This window comes from Antedon bifida, chromosome 4 (genome assembly GCF_963402885.1).
Source record: "Antedon bifida chromosome 4, ecAntBifi1.1, whole genome shotgun sequence".
NCBI classification, from domain to species: Eukaryota; Metazoa; Echinodermata; class Crinoidea; order Comatulida; family Antedonidae; genus Antedon; species Antedon bifida.
This window is the reverse complement of record NC_136229.1, coordinates 29,313,473-29,330,743: the sequence shown is the minus strand read 5'-3', so window position 1 is coordinate 29,330,743 and position 17,271 is coordinate 29,313,473. Positions and strand designations below refer to the sequence as shown.

At 33.9% G+C, this 17,271-nt stretch overlaps 2 protein-coding genes across 2 annotated transcripts in view; one reads left to right on the top strand and one right to left on the bottom strand.

Annotated features, from left to right (window-relative positions):
* Positions 1-3,383, top strand: part of LOC144840962 (ATP-dependent translocase ABCB1-like) — a 31,359-nt gene extending 27,976 nt beyond the window's left edge. Inside the window, exons 28-30 of the mRNA XM_078697069.1 lie at positions 253-459; positions 1,627-1,773; positions 2,328-3,383. Coding sequence (XP_078553195.1) covers positions 253-459; positions 1,627-1,773; positions 2,328-2,528 — 555 coding nt within the window. The 3' untranslated portion in view covers positions 2,529-3,383. The remainder of the gene's footprint in view (positions 1-252; positions 460-1,626; positions 1,774-2,327) is intronic.
* Positions 3,384-3,750: 367 nt separating this feature from the next.
* LOC144840345 (allene oxide synthase-lipoxygenase protein-like) lies at positions 3,751-16,067 on the bottom strand. The gene is made up of 13 exons (XM_078696131.1): positions 15,625-16,067; positions 14,886-15,009; positions 14,606-14,650; positions 13,856-13,981; positions 12,731-12,828; positions 11,745-11,862; positions 8,995-9,090; positions 8,298-8,512; positions 7,454-7,713; positions 6,242-6,333; positions 5,555-5,734; positions 4,824-4,987; positions 3,751-4,724 (listed from the first exon to the last, which is right to left on the bottom strand). Exons 1-13 carry the CDS (start codon positions 15,984-15,986, stop codon positions 4,610-4,612), a joined length of 1,995 nt encoding a protein of 664 aa, XP_078552257.1. The 5' UTR covers positions 15,987-16,067; the 3' UTR covers positions 3,751-4,609.
* Between the last annotated feature and the right edge of the window lie 1,204 nt (positions 16,068-17,271).

The window sequence follows — 17,271 nt, the reverse complement described above, 5'->3', positions numbered from 1 at the left end:
TTGGAAGGCCATTTTGTTACGTTGCATAGGTTGTATTACGTTGCGTTGCTAGTGGGAACCAAGTTTTGGAATCACTAAATAAAAATATTGCAGAGCAAGACAAAACATCTGCCGATTACTTACTTTCTGACATAAAGCTACTCAGCAGTAATTATACAATAATCATCTGATAAACAACAAGTAAAAAGTTAAAGCAAAAAGTATTCTAAATAAAACTTCGATTCTTAATCATATCTCTTTCAATTCTTTTAGCTTCTAGACAACTTTGAGATAAAATCATTGAATGTCAAATGGTTGCGGTCTCAAATTGGTCTTGTGTCTCAAGAACCAACCTTGTTTGATTTGACGATTGCTGAAAACATTGCTTATGGTGATAATGGCCGACAAGTCAGTTTGGATGAGATTATGGAAGTGGCGCAACAAGCCAATATTCACAACTTTATAACGTCACTTCCAGAGGTACATTTATTTATTTATTTATTTATAAACTTATTTTACATGGATGACATTTTCATTAAAAATAATGTTTTTACAAATGGTCCATGATTAAAGAAATGCATGCAAAATAGTGAATAGTCATAAGTTATAACAATTTTTGTTGTTGTTTTAGATTATAGAAACTTAAGACATACAAGTACAATCACATTTTAAATACAGATACAGAATTAATAATAATAAATAGTTAAGTAAGTACATCGCAATTATACAGGTTCTCATGTTGTTTATTTAAATACATCATTTTTGTTGTGTTTTGTACTTTAATATTTAAACGCATTGTAAGAGGTCGCTTCTTGCAATGATATAGGAATGTTATTCCATACTTTCCCACCAGCCACTTGAAGTGACATATTCATTTTGCTACATACAATAATTACCAATACTTAACTACTGACTGATCACCCACAGTGTAGGATTGTTGTGCAATTTCAGGGGATACCCCATACTCAGATTCAGAGACAATCTTAACATGACAAATTGACACTTTCAACAATAAATAATTGAGTATTTCTAGCTAACACATCTTAAGAGATGTTTGTTTTGTCTCGTAATGTCCTTTTCCTTGAGTTCAACTGCAGTTTGAATAATTCATCATAAAATCAAATCATAGGTTTATTTACAATATTTTAAAATAGCAAACAATGGATAAACATAATAATAAAATTGACAATCATTAGAAATATTAAAATCCTTATCTATATTACAACATAAAATTACAATTTATTATATATAACATTACAATACAATTATTAAAAAAAAAGGTTGGAACTGTTTGGCAATAGCTGAACAACATTCAACAACAATTATGGATTTTAACTTTCTGAAATTGGTCAGTTGCATCAGGACCTGTTATTTATAATATTTACTCAATTTGTTTTAACACTCTGGAAGGTTTTGCAATTTGTTCATTACTAAAGTTAAAATTGTTATATTAAAGCAATAGTTTTATATGTTTTAACGTTTTGTGTTATATATAAACAAGGCCATATACTCAAGTTAGTGTTTACCGACCAAACGACCGTTCAACTGACTGACATAGTGAGCTGTAGAGTAAAAATGTAGAAATTATGTTATTGAAATTGACCAGGCTTTACTTTATACTTAATGTTATATTATTTTTAACTGAAGGGCTATGATACAAGAGTTGGAGATAAGGGCACTCAGTTGTCTGGAGGTCAGAAACAACGAGTAGCCATTGCACGTGCTCTGATCCGCAATCCTAAGATTCTTTTATTAGATGAAGCGACATCAGCATTAGATACAGAAAGTGAAAAGGTAATAATGCATTGTTTAAGAACTTATAATTAGTTTGTAAGATCGAAATGTTTTTAATTATTGCCTTTAAAATAAATTTGTATTTACTAACTATTTGTGCATATTATTAATGCTGTCTATCAGAAATACTGTACATGTACAGTACAGTATTTCTAATAGCATTGTATTATTGTATTTAATTATGCTTAATTTTGAGATAGGCCAATAAAAAAAACACTTTTGTGGAATTAATGTCATCTTGGTTACGCTTACCCTAGCTGTCTCGGATATTTTGTGAAATATAGAACATTATATTTATAAATATAACTATTTAGTGAATGAAAAAATGAAAGTTTATTTTTTTTATTGATAAACTCAAACTGCTTCATAGAGTCAATTAACTCACTCTCTCTTGCAAATTTGTACAGCATACACTAAGTAAAACTATAAAACATTATGCATTTCTGTTATCATAATGTGGAATAAACATGCTGTACATGGTTACTATTATGGTTACAATCTTCCTGAACTTTCAACAATGCTGAATTTAATATCTTTTCTGTGACTTTCGTTAGGTTGTCCAAGATGCTCTGGATAAAGCTAAGAAAGGTAGAACATGTATAGCCATAGCGCACAGACTCTCCACAATACAGGATGCAGACAAGATAGTGGTTATCAAGGCTGGCCGTGTCTCAGAGTCTGGTACTCACCAAGAACTCTTAGAGCAACAAGAATTCTACCATATGCTTTTTACAGCACAGGATCTGCAACACTGAATGGAATTGGTTACATTTCTGCTGAAAATTATTAGTTATTTGTTAGACCATGTTGCAGATTATTTTTGTACTAAAAATAAACCAGTTGTTTTTGTTTGGTTGTGTAATGACATCATTAATTGTCAAAACAATATAGAGTATCTTATATTAATGGCCCATTGGAACCTCTAAAGGTTGGTATTCATAGTACCACAATGAACAGTCCTGTAGTAAACAAATGGTGACTACAATGACTACAAAGAATTTTCAGCTGAAAATATAATCACAAAAACACCTAGAAAGTAGGAAGCCTTTTGCCATTTTTCCCCAGACTGTGATGATTTTTGATATCTCTTTGCAGTATATCATTTTGATGTGAAGGAGCTCTATTTAAACTCATTCCTGAGATTATGATTTAAACATATTCCGTTGATTTCATTGTCATTCCAATACCTTAAAATCCTTCCACAGAATAACTGTGATAGGCTATGGTGTGTTACAAACACATGACTGTTTTCAAATTAGGTGGTGTTTATTCTAAGAGTTAGCAGTAGAATAATATTGCAAATACTGTATACATATTTTATTTTAAATTGAAGTTATTAATATTTTATAAAATTGTATATATATATATATTTATAATATAAACTAACTGAAGGTCTGTACATTTTTATCGTATTTTTATATAGTTTTTGTATTAATTTGGGTTTTTATTAAGTGGAAAACTTAAGTGTTATTTATTAAATCATACCAGTTATTTTTATCTTTAGAATTTAAGAACATCAAATAGCACAACTATTTACTAATGATTTTTTTTAAACTTAAGCAAAACTGAGGAATTAACAGAAGGTTAAAGATGATTTTTTAAATAAATCTAATTTAATGTAAATACAAGTTATTACATTTCATTTGTTCATAGCAGAAATCCTAAACATATGTACATTTATAACTTACGTCGCTAAAGCATAAAGAAAGGGACTGCTGACGTGGAAAAGTCCGGTTACATTTACGTTGGTGCTCCCATAAAAATAATTTATTTTTACTTACTTCTTATTTATTTTTACTTTGTACTACAGCTGCAGTACAGCCGATTTATCCTCTTTTTACTGTCACGATTGATGCTTATTGACTTATGACATTACTATTTCCTATGTAGGCATAATTTATTTTAAAAGAAGATTCATTAGAAGTTCTAATGTTGAAATACTCAATCATATCCATTGGAATGAAACACACATCTGCATTATATTGTCAAGATTAACTTTATTCAAACAATTACAAAAATGTTATGCATATAAACGTGTGCAAAAACTATATTGTTTACATTGATTGACACCACGAAACGTAACAACAAAATTTAACGCCTTTAAATTTGTCAACATCGTGTTTCACTAAGAAAGAAACAATTTATATTTTCTTTAAATCATAACGGCTTTCATCATGACCTTTATTATAAATCCATTTCAAACCTTTCAAATAATTATATTAATATCTATATTTTTTATTTCTTACTTTTTTTTTACAAATTGTGACCGTTTATGTATATCAGAATAAATAATAAATATAGGCGAAAGCTACATTCGGGAAGGCGGTGCCTTTTATGATTTTTCAAAATTTAACAACACGGCACAGTTTATCCTTCCGTAAAACGGAACGTGTAGCTTCACGTAACGTATGCATGTATTCTGTTGCAATCAATTGAGCAATATTATATAATAGTTGTAATAAACTCGTAACAATTTTAAATTAGGTGTACTGTCAGTAACACTGCAAAAAGGCACATGTTGACTTTATCGTTTGAACACGCGCGTACAAAAGGCATTTATCACCACCATTTGAACACGCGCGTACAAAACTATTGCCATCTCCATTTGTACGCGCGCGTAACAATAATTACCATCATTATTTAAACACGCGCGTCTCTTCGTGATGTCGCCGACATGGTAAGTTGCATTATAGTATTACTATTAATATTTTCATAAAGTAATTCCTGTATTAGGCTTTATAATAATGGTATCAATGTTTATTTACATTTGGTGGCAAGATAAATGCAGTAACAATTATAACAAATGGATAATAGATAATTTTTTAAAAAACGTAGTTTAAATGCTTATGTCATTAGGAATGTTATCTGGATGAAAGCGAACATAGGGATATGTCCTCACACGATTTTTCACGTTGATCTCTTTCCCGATTTCAGTAAGTGTCCGCTTAAATCTGAAAAAAGAAACATGGAATTTAAGAATTAATTCACACTGCATTCATTTGCTAGGCCTACTTTAGATGGTAATAGCAAGTGACGGGCACAGTACTTACGTCCTTAGCGCATTGACGCTTGTCTGGTCATACAGAAACTGCGTTTCATATTCGCCTAAACTTTCAGTGTTTTTGGTACTCAAAAGTTTCGACAAGGTCATGGAACTCAACATTGTGTCTTTGCTTGGAAGAGCGGCCATCACATCCTGTTCTGTATATTCTTTCTGTTAAATAACAAAAACAAGATCAAGAGCAATTGTAATGTATTAGTTTCGACATTCTATTCATTCGACAATCGAAAGAATAATCACACCTGTTTTTGTTATCTTTGGCTAAATTACCGAAAGCAAAACCCAACTAAAAAATAGTACGTTCAATTATTTAGGACCTATTAGATTATAAACGGTATACTTTTTCAACTAAATTTGGTTAAAATAACTTCCTGCTTGTGAATTATATTTTATAATCCATTTATATATAATAATCACTATTTATGCACATCGTGCGTGCTTTATCAGCGTTTTTCTAGAAAGAACTTTACTATCAATGGCTACCTAACTATTCACTGTGATGTTGTATTATAATTATTTTAATCAAAAATCTGTTTTCGTATTGGAAGCATCAGCGAGAGACATTTGCAAGATTTAGCTTGGAAAGTTTGACGAAGGAGATTCGTACAAAAAATAATCACAGTTACGGTCTAAGACACCGTTCCACGTTCATCGGGACTGTGCTGGTCAATTTAACATTAGTCCTTCGTCTAATTTCTCGAATGAAAGCTTGCTATTTACCTCCTTTGAATTCGGTGGCTTTCCTCGTAGTAATGCTGGGTAGTTCGGTGGGAAGCCATATTGGTCGTACTGGCCAAAGTTGGTAGATGCGTGACCACCGCTAGCCGTGAAGATGATCATAGTGAATATATCTACGATCTGATCTGTTGTAGTGATACCATCTTCAACGCCAGGTACATCCTGTGAAAGGGTACAGTACATAAACTATTAACGGCAACCTAGATTGTAGGTAATAATTTGTAAAAATAAAAACTATAATGAATAATACAAATTTGGCATACATGACGTGTTATTTAAGCTCGCGCTCAGTAAGTAAAAGATTAAACATGGTAAAAAACAACGACTTTAAAAGCAGAGAAATTTAATTTCTTTCACATTTTGGAGTTTCATTTATAAGAGCGTTGTATCCAGGATATGATCTTTTGATTTGAGACAAGAAGTAAGAAATATATTGCCAGTGGACTAACAGAGTGCGAGGAGTGCGGCCGCGGGGACCAAGCAGCTCTATTTTAAAAAATGTCTTCGGCTTATTTCCAAACATGGTGGAGTTGAGGTCCTGGTGAATCTTATATACTTTGTTTCATATTTCACCAAATCATGTAAATTGCCATTTCCGGATATCTAGCAGCTCCATTTTTCACTGGAGGGAAGGGGGAGCCGAAAGTCAAGACGCCATCTGCCACTAACCTGAAAACCGCATCCTCCATTCTCGATGGATCTCACCAATGTAGCTCGGAATCCCTGAAGTTCAAAATCGTAACCTATGTCATCATCAGTAGCTATAAAAGAATTTGAGTTTTAGTTAAAATCTGCTATTATTAAATAGTATACTTTTGAGAACCTAATCAATTGCTTCTAAAAGTCAGGAAATAATGTAATCTGTCTCTTTTCCCAGCTTAAGTTTAGGATTAGTTTTAGGTCCTTGTTAAGCAGCGATACCACGGCCTCGTTTCACAACGTTTATAACGTATACATAATACACAGATTAGGAAACGTATAAACAGATCCTAAAAAGTCGTCTATTGATATTTTGTTTTGGTGTATTGAGGAAGCGATTCTACTAAAGTCTTGATTATTTGTCTTTTTTAGATGTGTGGATTTTCAATGACTATTATAATTATTAATTATGATAAAAATAGTTTTGACTGCGCTTGACGACACATGTTTTTTTAAACGTCGTCAATATTTCCGTATCGGAGGTGCTGACCGGTCGTGGGCGACACCTACTATTATTATTATATTATTATTATAATATTTGTATAGGCCTATGTTTATTTCAATTGTTTTATGTCTTTGTTCCTGAATGTTGCTTCTTTTGGTGCATATTGTTATTGTGAAAAATACATCAGTATTGTCCTGTGAGAAATTTATTTTTCTTTCAATTCATATACTTTTGTCGTAAGAAAAATGCTTAAAATGACAATCATGTTTGGAAAATGTCCAATTTGTACATTACAAAAAAGGAGCTTATTCCAAAGATGCTCGTTCTGCTATAACGCGTAGGGGGTTATTAGGGTATCAAATTTGTTGAAAAGATAGAAATAGAAACTAGTATACCAGTCGCTTTTTTATAGATATTGTAAATCATGGAATAGGAGATCTCTCCTAAAAATACTCAAGTATTCTTCATTTATGTGTATTTTATAGATGTTGTTTTGTGCTATGTTAACATTTATTGTACAGTAAATGTTTATAGTTTCGTTATTTTCGTAGAAGTGTATTTTTGTTACTATGTTACTGATAGAAAAGTGCAGTACTAATACATATTAATATTAATTTGTCGCAGCCAATCGTAAGATCAAAGGACTATTACAAATTCCTATCTTGACAAGGCGAGCTCAGCATACTGTTGTTTAGATTGCCTTTGTATTATTGGAGAATAGGAAAAAGAAATCTTACTGTAGTATTCTTTAACGATTGTATCGACGTAGTTTCTGATGGCCTCCCATACCTTGAGGCCGTCTTCGCGGTAGTAATACTTTGTTAGCACTTCGGGATCATCAAGTCTTCTATGTTTTAAATTAGCAGGTAGATTTCCATTGTTTGTGAATGACCAAATTTTGAATGCATTCGCAATTAATGCGAACGTTCCCTTTAGGCCCATTGAAAAAAGTACATCAAATGCACCGCCTTTGTCCAAAAGTTTTCCTAAGCCACGACTGTTGAAAGAAAATTGTTAACGTATTACATATCTGAAATTTGATATTGAATCATTAAAATCTTCTAAAATTTTTACCGATAAATTTACTTACGATTGATTAAATTTTACTAAAATACATTGCATTTTTATGAACTTCTTAGCTGGTTATCTTTTTGTTTTGATTGGTGTTAAGCTCTGTCTACACTATCAAACTAGTTTGACAAAAAAAGTGTGATGTGCCCAATTATGGTAGTGATATGACGTCATCGTGTCCATTATGGGAACATCACATTTTTGTCAAAGCTTTAGTTTTATAAAATGTCTCCTGAGTGTGACAAATTACCGTAAACCTTACGGTAGCAAGCAAATCTAATGCTTGGTTCCCACTAGAGACGCAACGCAAAGACGTAACGAAACATAAGTGAGTTGACAAATCATAAGCGATAGATTATTCGAACTCCCGCTTGTCATTGGTCAACATGCTTGCGTTGCGTTTACGTCCTTGCGTTGCGTCCTAGTGGGAACTAAGCTTTACACTATGAGTATGAACGAAACTCAATTTGAATTTAGTTAATCATTTAGGGAAAATCAAGTTGATCTTACTGATTTATAGCCATGACAAAATGAAGATGTGGCGCAACCAATCGATAGAGAGGATGAGACGGTGAAAGGTGACGATTCACAGCCACACTGATGGATTCCAGGATGAAATGCGTGAACGCTAGATGCGTACATGCCTCGTGGTAGGATGCATCTCCTAGGTTGAACCACATCTTCGCCAGAATCCATGTATACTTAGGATCACTGGGTAGGAATACCTATGAACACACGAGAGTATCGTTGTAATTCAGGTCCATAACCATAGTATTCTACCTCAGAGTATGCTTTGCATGTAGTTGCTGTCTCAGGTTTGTTGAAAGGGGCTGGGGAGGGTGGCATATACCATAGAGTTATTATTATAATATCTCTATGCATATACAAAAAACATAGATTTGTAATTCAGGCCCATATTCTGAAGTGGATTTGTTGAAAGAGGTGGGGAGGGTGGAATTTAAACATATGCAGGGGAGGCTAAGAGTGGAGGGATTAAAAACAATAAAATATACATTTTTGTATTACGTTCAACACAAAATTTACAGTATGTTTTCTTACTCTCAGCGTGATATTTTTATACTACTGTATAAAACCAGATTACGATTCAAACTAAATAATACATTTGCTACTAAATTAAAATTAAATTAAATACATATACAACGTTGTATAATGCAAGGAGGAGTGTAACAGAAAATGAACAACTTACTGGATTTTCCGGTCCTTTTTCTTGATAAAGCTGAATAGCGATTGGAATCAGATCATTGTTGACATTTGCATAGAAAAGACCAATTGGTACAGTTACCTGTATGAATAACAAAACAAATGCTTCGGGGATTATTTTTTATTTGAACACACATAGGCCTACGCACAAGGTCTTTCAGGATATGACATGAATTCAAGTTAAGCTAATATTCCGCTCTGCAGCAGAACCTATAAGCTTTGAACACAATACCACGAGATTAGTAAGCAAGCGGTAGTTAACAACTAGGCTACATATCAGTAGGCCTACCAGGCCCGTAGCCAGGGGCGGTTTTTATGGCGAACCCCCTTTACAGCGAACCGCACCCCCCCCCCCCCCCCTTAACCGACTGCGAACCCCCATCCCCGACATCCCCAGTACCTCACCACCCTCATCTCTGAAAATCCTCCAACAAATACGTGCCCCACAATACAAAAGGTTATTTGTAAATTGAAAATTCGTAAACTCGTTCGTGAATAACTCATACCTTATTGTTAAACAAATGAATTGGTTGCCGATTTTCACCTGAAAAATAATACGAATTTTTGGTCCCAGGATGTAACATGATATTGACGCGAGCTTGGGCACAAACGATCGTACAAAGGACACCGCTAGACAACCGCGTACTAATATTTAAAAGGAATGAATATAGGCTATATTTCGTTTGTCGATGAATTTTTGAATTCATGTGTGAATGATTGATCCATTAGAGGTAATCTGTTATGGCTCTAGTAACACTGCTATGCGTGGGTAGGCTACTTCTCATGTGTAGTAGAGCGTTTCTTTGATTGAATAGTGTTGTTTGTATTATAACACAAGTTCATTTTGGATTTTCAGTAAATTACCAATGGTTTATTCAAAGTCAAACTGTAACTAATCCCTCAAAATGGTATTATTATAGGCCTACCACTATATTTTTGAAAAATGGATTGCGTGACATGAAAATGGATTGATAGTAAAACGTAACAAAGATACGTTCTTGTCTGGTTATTAGGTATTCATGCTCCGATGAAGCAGAGGATTATTTTTGTAGCGTTCCATTTAAAATGAAAAGAAATATGTTGGTTGTGAAGGTCGTTTTAACAATAAAAATATCAAAACATTCAACAATAATAAAATGCCCTGCAACTCTGTAACTACTTTATGACTAAGCCTATCAAGTTCCGGGTCCGGATGGATATTGTATACGATGAAATGGAACTCAATTTTAATTTAGTGGCAGAAACAACATTTAGTATGAAATTAAGGCTGTTGCCCGGGCCACAAGGGAAACACCCCCGGGTCCGCCCCTGGCTTTAATAAGCATTGAATTTGCCTTCTCACCCAAATTGTGCTTTTTTTGGAGGGCTTGTAACTTGAACGCAAAACAAAATACCGAATGATCAAACAATCGGCGGTGGTTCCGCACACAGAGCACGCGCATCTAACATACGGCGGCAACAAATGTTATCGTGAGGAGGAGGAAAAAAGTACGATCGTTTTGTTCAATCGTAGCATGCTGCATGAGAGTGTTTTTCCGGCCAATTAGAGGTGCCATTTATCATGAATGTTATGTACGAGAGTACCATTTCCGGCCATCAAGGGGTGTCACTAAATTCACCTCAGACCCCACCCGCGGCGCAGTGACCCAAATACTTATTGTCCGAACTTGACAGATCCTGGCTACGGCCCTGCCTACGCAGATACGGTATTTTTCGTTCGCCAAATTGAGGGTTTAATGTATAAATCAGGAGTACAAGTAAAGATGTTAATTCGGCATAACGACGATTGGGGACGAGACTTTTGGATGTTCCCCTGAAGAATTTATTTATGACGTATGGAACAGCAATATAGTTGTATTGGTTCCAACAATAGAATACCAAGCGGAAAGAATTTCAATATTCGGACTATCTTAATTTAGCTAATAAGCTTTGCGGTTAAAAAGAATAGTCTACCGTATCCTTGTTCTATTGTAGCAGGCAGACCACCACGGTGTCAACTTAATAATGATAGTGGAATTATAGTTCCACGCCATTTCCTTAAACAAAAATATATGGTTTACCGAGGCGCAGCAAATTCCTCGTGTATTAGGGGAGGCCTAGGAGATTTAAATCGTTAAATAGACTACAACAATTAAAGAAAGTGTACACGCGATGATCAGAAAACGAAGCAATTCCACATATTATAAGTAAGCATAGTCAAAGGCGCTTTAAATAAACCATTTTAAATGTTTTTTAAAGCTGATTATATAAACTGTTTCAGGCCCGTAGCCAGAATGCATCAGAGGGGGGTTTTCTTGACACCAATTATTTTGCGAGCGCATCGAGCAACTGTAGGCCGAATCATCAAAACCCCCCTGGAATTGCTCCAGAAAACGAGCTGTCGGCAAATGTAATTCGTTTAGTTTATAGAACGTCGAATATAACCATTCAATGTAACGGATAGCCAATGTCATATGGTATGAAATTAAACCAATCAAATGTCAAGGGTAAGTAAGACCTACTTAGATGTGCTATGAGCACGTTGATTTAATTACCCGGGAAAGTTCGTTTCAATGTGTAGGCATACAGTTATTGCAAACTTACCGCGAGTAAAACCAACTTACCGCGGGTAGAACCAACTTACCGCGGGTAGGACCAACTTACCGCGGGTAGGACCAACTTATCGCGGGTAGAACCAACTTACGAATACGAATACGAATAAGTATAAACAATAGATAGGACAGAAAACCGTCTTACATTTTGTACTCCTTCTAATACTTTGTGATTCACAATGAAAATCCGCTTATTCTGCAAACATTCATCTAATGTCTTTCCCTCTAAAAATGACTCTACCATTTGTGCAGTGACCCCGAAGCTGAAAGTAGTAGAATAGAAACAATGATTAAAAATGGAAATGGAAAATTGTCTGATGATTTTTATCAATGTTGGTATTATCCTCAAAATGAACAATAAAGATGGCTAAAAAAATGTTCATTTTCGTGGACAAAAAAACAATGTTGAAAAACGGATACCAGAAAAAAAAATAGTATTAAACTTTGACCTGTTATTTCGTATACAGTTACACAATAAGAGATAACAATAAGTGCATACATTGTATTTTTCTTGCTTATTTCAGTCATTACATTTTTTACATGTATATATTTGTTTCATTTGGAGGTTCAGACCTAAAGCCAAACTAGCTTAATGCAATCTCCACACACATTTTTTTCATCATTTATATTTAAAAAGAAAAATGTATGTATTGTGTTATATTTTGTGTGAAATAAAATCTGAAACTGAAGAGACAATATATTTAACTCTCCCAGATTCTCCTTGACATTATTATAAAGATTAGTATATGTCCATGTATAGTATAACCATAGAATTACTTTGATCCCTCCATGGACACAGTGTATTGAATTATATTAGTTTTAACGTAATCCACATTGTTGTTGTTATATCCTGTTGAGGGAAATAATATGTTGTCTTTACCATTTCAATGCATTTTAAGTTTGTTATTATTGTTCTGTTATTGTTTTGGTTGCACGTATATTCATAAGTGAAACCTTGAAATGTATGCAATGAAATAACAATTTATGGTATTTAAAGATAATGAAAAATACCACATTGTCGGTGTTACAGAATTGTCGTATAATACTGAGGAAATAGTTTAGTATGTGGAGAAAAATAATTTAAAACAACGAGAGACAACGTTATGAGATTAGTTTTTGTGTGATTCTTACTTGTTGGGAATTTCTGTGCACAGTTGAATAACATTTGGATTACAACCATTCATCACTAAATTTCCAAATTTTAAATCGTTGTCCCATCCATCAACGCCCTGCGTAAATAAATAATGAAATACAGTATATACATAATAATATACATAATAATATATTACCTTTGAATTTGTATGGAATAAAAAATAAGGAGTAAATGTACGAATAAACAATTGTGGTATAGTCAGCCAGGGAAGAGTAAAACAATGTAAAAATAGTTTTGATAGCACGGCGAAACGTAAATACCTTCATAGCGGAAACACCGAACCATCGGCATTGGCCCATCCTTTTTTGGATAAAATAATATAGTATTATATTAATCAAAAGATTGGGCCGAAATAGTGTTTGTTTTTGCAGACATTTGTTATGATATGTCTGTTTCGATTTACTACTATAAATAGTAGACATTTGTTAACTGATAACACTATCAATTATTGAAATCGCTTCCTTATTCATTATTCAGAATTTTAGTAGTACAAATTGTACGCATTGTTATGTGCAGCTATAAACCCGTCGTGTTTTTGTCCAGACGCATCTATTTCTAAACATAATGTTTACAATACTTCGAAGTTCTTTGGGATTTGACGCTGGATATGGTATACACACATTTCAAAGTTGTACAGAGACAATGATTCGATCCTGTAGTAAGATAGTAACTATAGTATTAACCGTTGACTTGGTAGGATCATTGACCTTGGTCCATGGTAGGATTAACCAAACAGGACGTACCAGATCTAATACTTTAAAACATTATGAAAACTTGAGATTTGATATGTTACACATTTTTAAGGTAGAGACCAATTTATGATTCGAACCTTTTAAACGCAAAAAAACACGCAGACGATAGGCTTACATTGAGTCTCATTGAGTTGCTGACACTTAGGGAAAAATGCTCAAATTAAACTAATTGTAGGCCCAATTAATTTTAAAACGATTTAAAAAAAAAACAAATTAGAGTAAGTATGGTAACTAAACGAAATAGACGTTACGTTGTGTTGTGCTTTCTTGGTTTGAGTTTGGACTGCATTGTAAAATGGATCGATTTAATATCTATACTATGGTGGGAAGTGTCTTTCGTCCTGGACTTACCTCTGGTCTATGGAAACTGTATCTGTACACGTCTTCCATGTCTTCTAATGTTTTAAACTTCTTGGTTGACATCATAATAAGTTCTGTATGCATCTTCATCTTTAATTTTGTTGTTATAATAAATTTCTACAAACAATAGTAAGCAATACGAAACGATGGTAATAGTAATACAAACTAATAATAAATGAACACCATAAACATTATGGTTCTCACGACTAGAGACGCAACGTAAGAAGGACGTAGACGCAACGCAAGAAGAACGTAGACGCAACGCAAGAAGAACGTAGACGCAACGCGAGCTAACTGACCAGCGACAATCCATTGCTCGTCATTGGTCAACTCGCTTGCGTTGCGTCTCTAGTGAGAATCATATGGCTTAAAATTATCTATAAAACATGGATTATACTGTATATCTCAATGTATCTATATAGAAATATTAGTGTTTCTGGGAGCTTGTCTACTTGCTTAATTTATTTGTATCTCCATTGAGATTACCCACAGCACTTTTCAATATTTTATAATATGACTTGGGAACGCCTTAGTGGTCTAGTGATAGGATGTAGGCCCTGCTGCATGGGTTGGACGACTTTTTTTCTCATCTTCATGGATTTCCTCATCTTAGCCGTTTAAAAATTAATCAATATGCAGATTTTAAAAGTTGGTGGTTTGAAATTTCGCGGCAAACTAATGTTGGGGCGTGTTTAAAATAACTGTAATAATCTTTGATAAGGAAAAGTGAGATTTACTAACCATGTAATCTGGTGTAAAAGCTTCGTCTTTTGGTAGAACCACTGCCTAAACGTAAAGTAAATAGCAGTTATGCAATTAAAATGTCAAAACACGCCAGATAACAGTTTTTATTCTACTTCCTCGAGTCTTACAAACACACTGGAACAAAATTTCTGCCACCAAACTTGCATTGATGGTTTAAAACTGTGAATAAGCTTGTCCATGAAAACTTAAAATAAAAAACAACAAAACTGACGCAGACGTGACCATAAAATAAAAGTATCCCATGCAAACTAATTACCTGTACAGGTATCCCGTCTATCTTTTGTTCAAATTCGTACACCTGACGTTTTTCTTCGAGTTCTTTCTTTCGTTGCGCATGCTCACTATCGTTCTGTGGAAGCTTGGAATCATATCTTGACCATCTTAATCGAGAAATTGATGAATTAAAATTCTTATTTTTAATAGTTAAAAAGTATTCCTATTTTTTCCGCCGTTTAGTTATTCATATTTTCAGAGACCCGCTCTAGACCCGCGATATTCCACTCACAAACATTATTTGCATCGGCGCTTGTTTAATTTTGGCCACTGATTAAAGAACCTTTATCCGTGGTTCTAAAAGTTAAAAAAAGGCTACTGCTTTTGTAGAATCTGGACACTTATTTGGCAGAGAGGTTTATGAAACACTTTAGTGACCGAATTGCACGAAGGAATTCATCTTAGAAATGTGGGGGTTGGCAAAGTTGACGTTCAAAGTTCACCTTCACAATTCACAAATCCTACTCTTACCTATCAACACCTTACAACAACATAATGTAAACACGACGGGGGTCCAATCGATTGTTTATTATTATTTGATACAATCATTACTATAATACACAAGTAGTTATTTTGTTCTTGTGAAACCAGGCTTAGGCCTAAAGCTCTCTTGGGCTTTTCTTTCAGGCTCTTTGCATATTTTAATTAAATAATTTGAATATTAATTAGTCTGTTTGATAGATTGTGAAATAAAACGACGAATGAATGAATGAATGCAATACCTCCTCTTTAGGCCTGCTGTTATCCACCTGTTGATTGGGAATTCATACACCTCATCTCTTACATTGTCTCGGACGATAATCCACTCTACACACCAGTTATTGTTACCAATACCAATTCGACGATCTCGCCACAGTTCAATTTTATCGATTACACCAAAGTCCTTCAAAGATATTGGATACATATCCTGATTTCCCTGTTCGAAATCATCATGAAATCGTATGTCCAGCTTATAGTCTTTTGATCGTTTTCCGTTTGTGTTGATTAAGGCGATATATATGTTAGCGTCCGTACCCGCTCCATTTCTGTCGGCTGTTTTCACAAGAACTTGGTAGTCACCCTGTTTCGACCCTCGATTCCCCATTACAAATCACAAATATAATCTACACAATTGGTCCACAGATACACTTCAGCTGTTATGGCAAAATGAACAGAATGCAATGAATTTAGCTACGTGATCTAGTAACATGCTTGAATGAACAAGGAGATCCGTATTAGCGCCAGTTAAACTTTCATGACGTCATAGATAAAACATTCTGTTCACTGATTGGGTAATAATTTATACTATTGTAAATCTAAACGGGTAAATAATACAGTTGGATTAGAGAACAGTAGAATTACACCACTCTTCCTGGTTTGAATACACGAGTACCACTCCTATAATTGGCAATCAACTATTCCGACGAAATTGTTTTTACCAGTACTGTAGCACATTGCGGTAAAATCTTGCCAGATAAAAATAAACAATAATTTGCATTCGTTTTCTTTCAATTTTATGTTTATAACTTCCTTATGTTGCTATTGCTACTATTGTTATTTATCTTTAGCGGAAATATTTCATAATTTAATTTGCGTATAAGGCACATGGTATCATAAAAGGTGAGGAGCGACACGCCCCCCAATATCTACGCATGCGCACAATGAACTAACGTGCAAATCGAAAGTTCCCCCTCCAATATAATCATATAAAAATAACAGAATTCTCTCGAACAATCTTCACATTATTATATCGTATCATAAATTGTTGTTTAACAACGTTCAGTGCCCAACCTGTAGCATCTGGATATTGAATGAATTGAGTTGTAGGCCTACATGTGTCTGTTAACGTTGACAAACCAAAATATTTTTTTTTTAAACGGTGGTTACCTAAAAATGGGGTTTCAGTTGACTAACAATAGAACAGCAACGCCAAAAACAAACGAGTGAATTTGAAAAGAAATAGGTTTTTAAAACTACTCGTATAAAAAAACATGTAAATTAAATTTAGTTATCTTTTAAAATTACAAATCACAAATTATAACGCTTGCCTCTTGTACAAAAATGAAGTTCTCGAGAAAATGCAATTTCAGTTTACTACTATAGGCTTTGTAAAAGAACGATCAAAGATAGTTATGTTTAACATTGAGATGAAAAAGGAATGGTAGGCCTATTATAAACTAAAACAGCCTACTTAGTTTTGTAATGGAAAATTGTATTACACCATGAGTCGAACTTAAATGAACGATTTTAATATTGATTGGAAAACTGTATGGTTATCAAAGGTATGTAAAATGAAATAAACAATTGGCACAAATAATTTATACCTACTATCAAAAACTATGGAAATTAAATGTTAGTATAAATGTTCATCTACTGTGTTTCTAAATGGG

Excerpts from the sequence above, each read along its gene's own strand:
- LOC144840345 (XM_078696131.1), bottom strand. The coding sequence starts at position 15,986 with ATGGGGAATCGAGGGTCGAAACAGGGTGACTACCAAGTTCTTGTGAAA. Across the intron at positions 12,829-13,855 it reads ACAGTTTCCATAGACCAGAG|GGCGTTGATGGATGGGACAA; the intron begins GTAAGTCCAGGA and ends TTATTTACGCAG. Across the intron at positions 6,334-7,453 it reads AATCGTTAAAGAATACTACA|CTACTGATGATGACATAGGT; the intron begins GTAAGATTTCTT and ends ATTCTTTTATAG.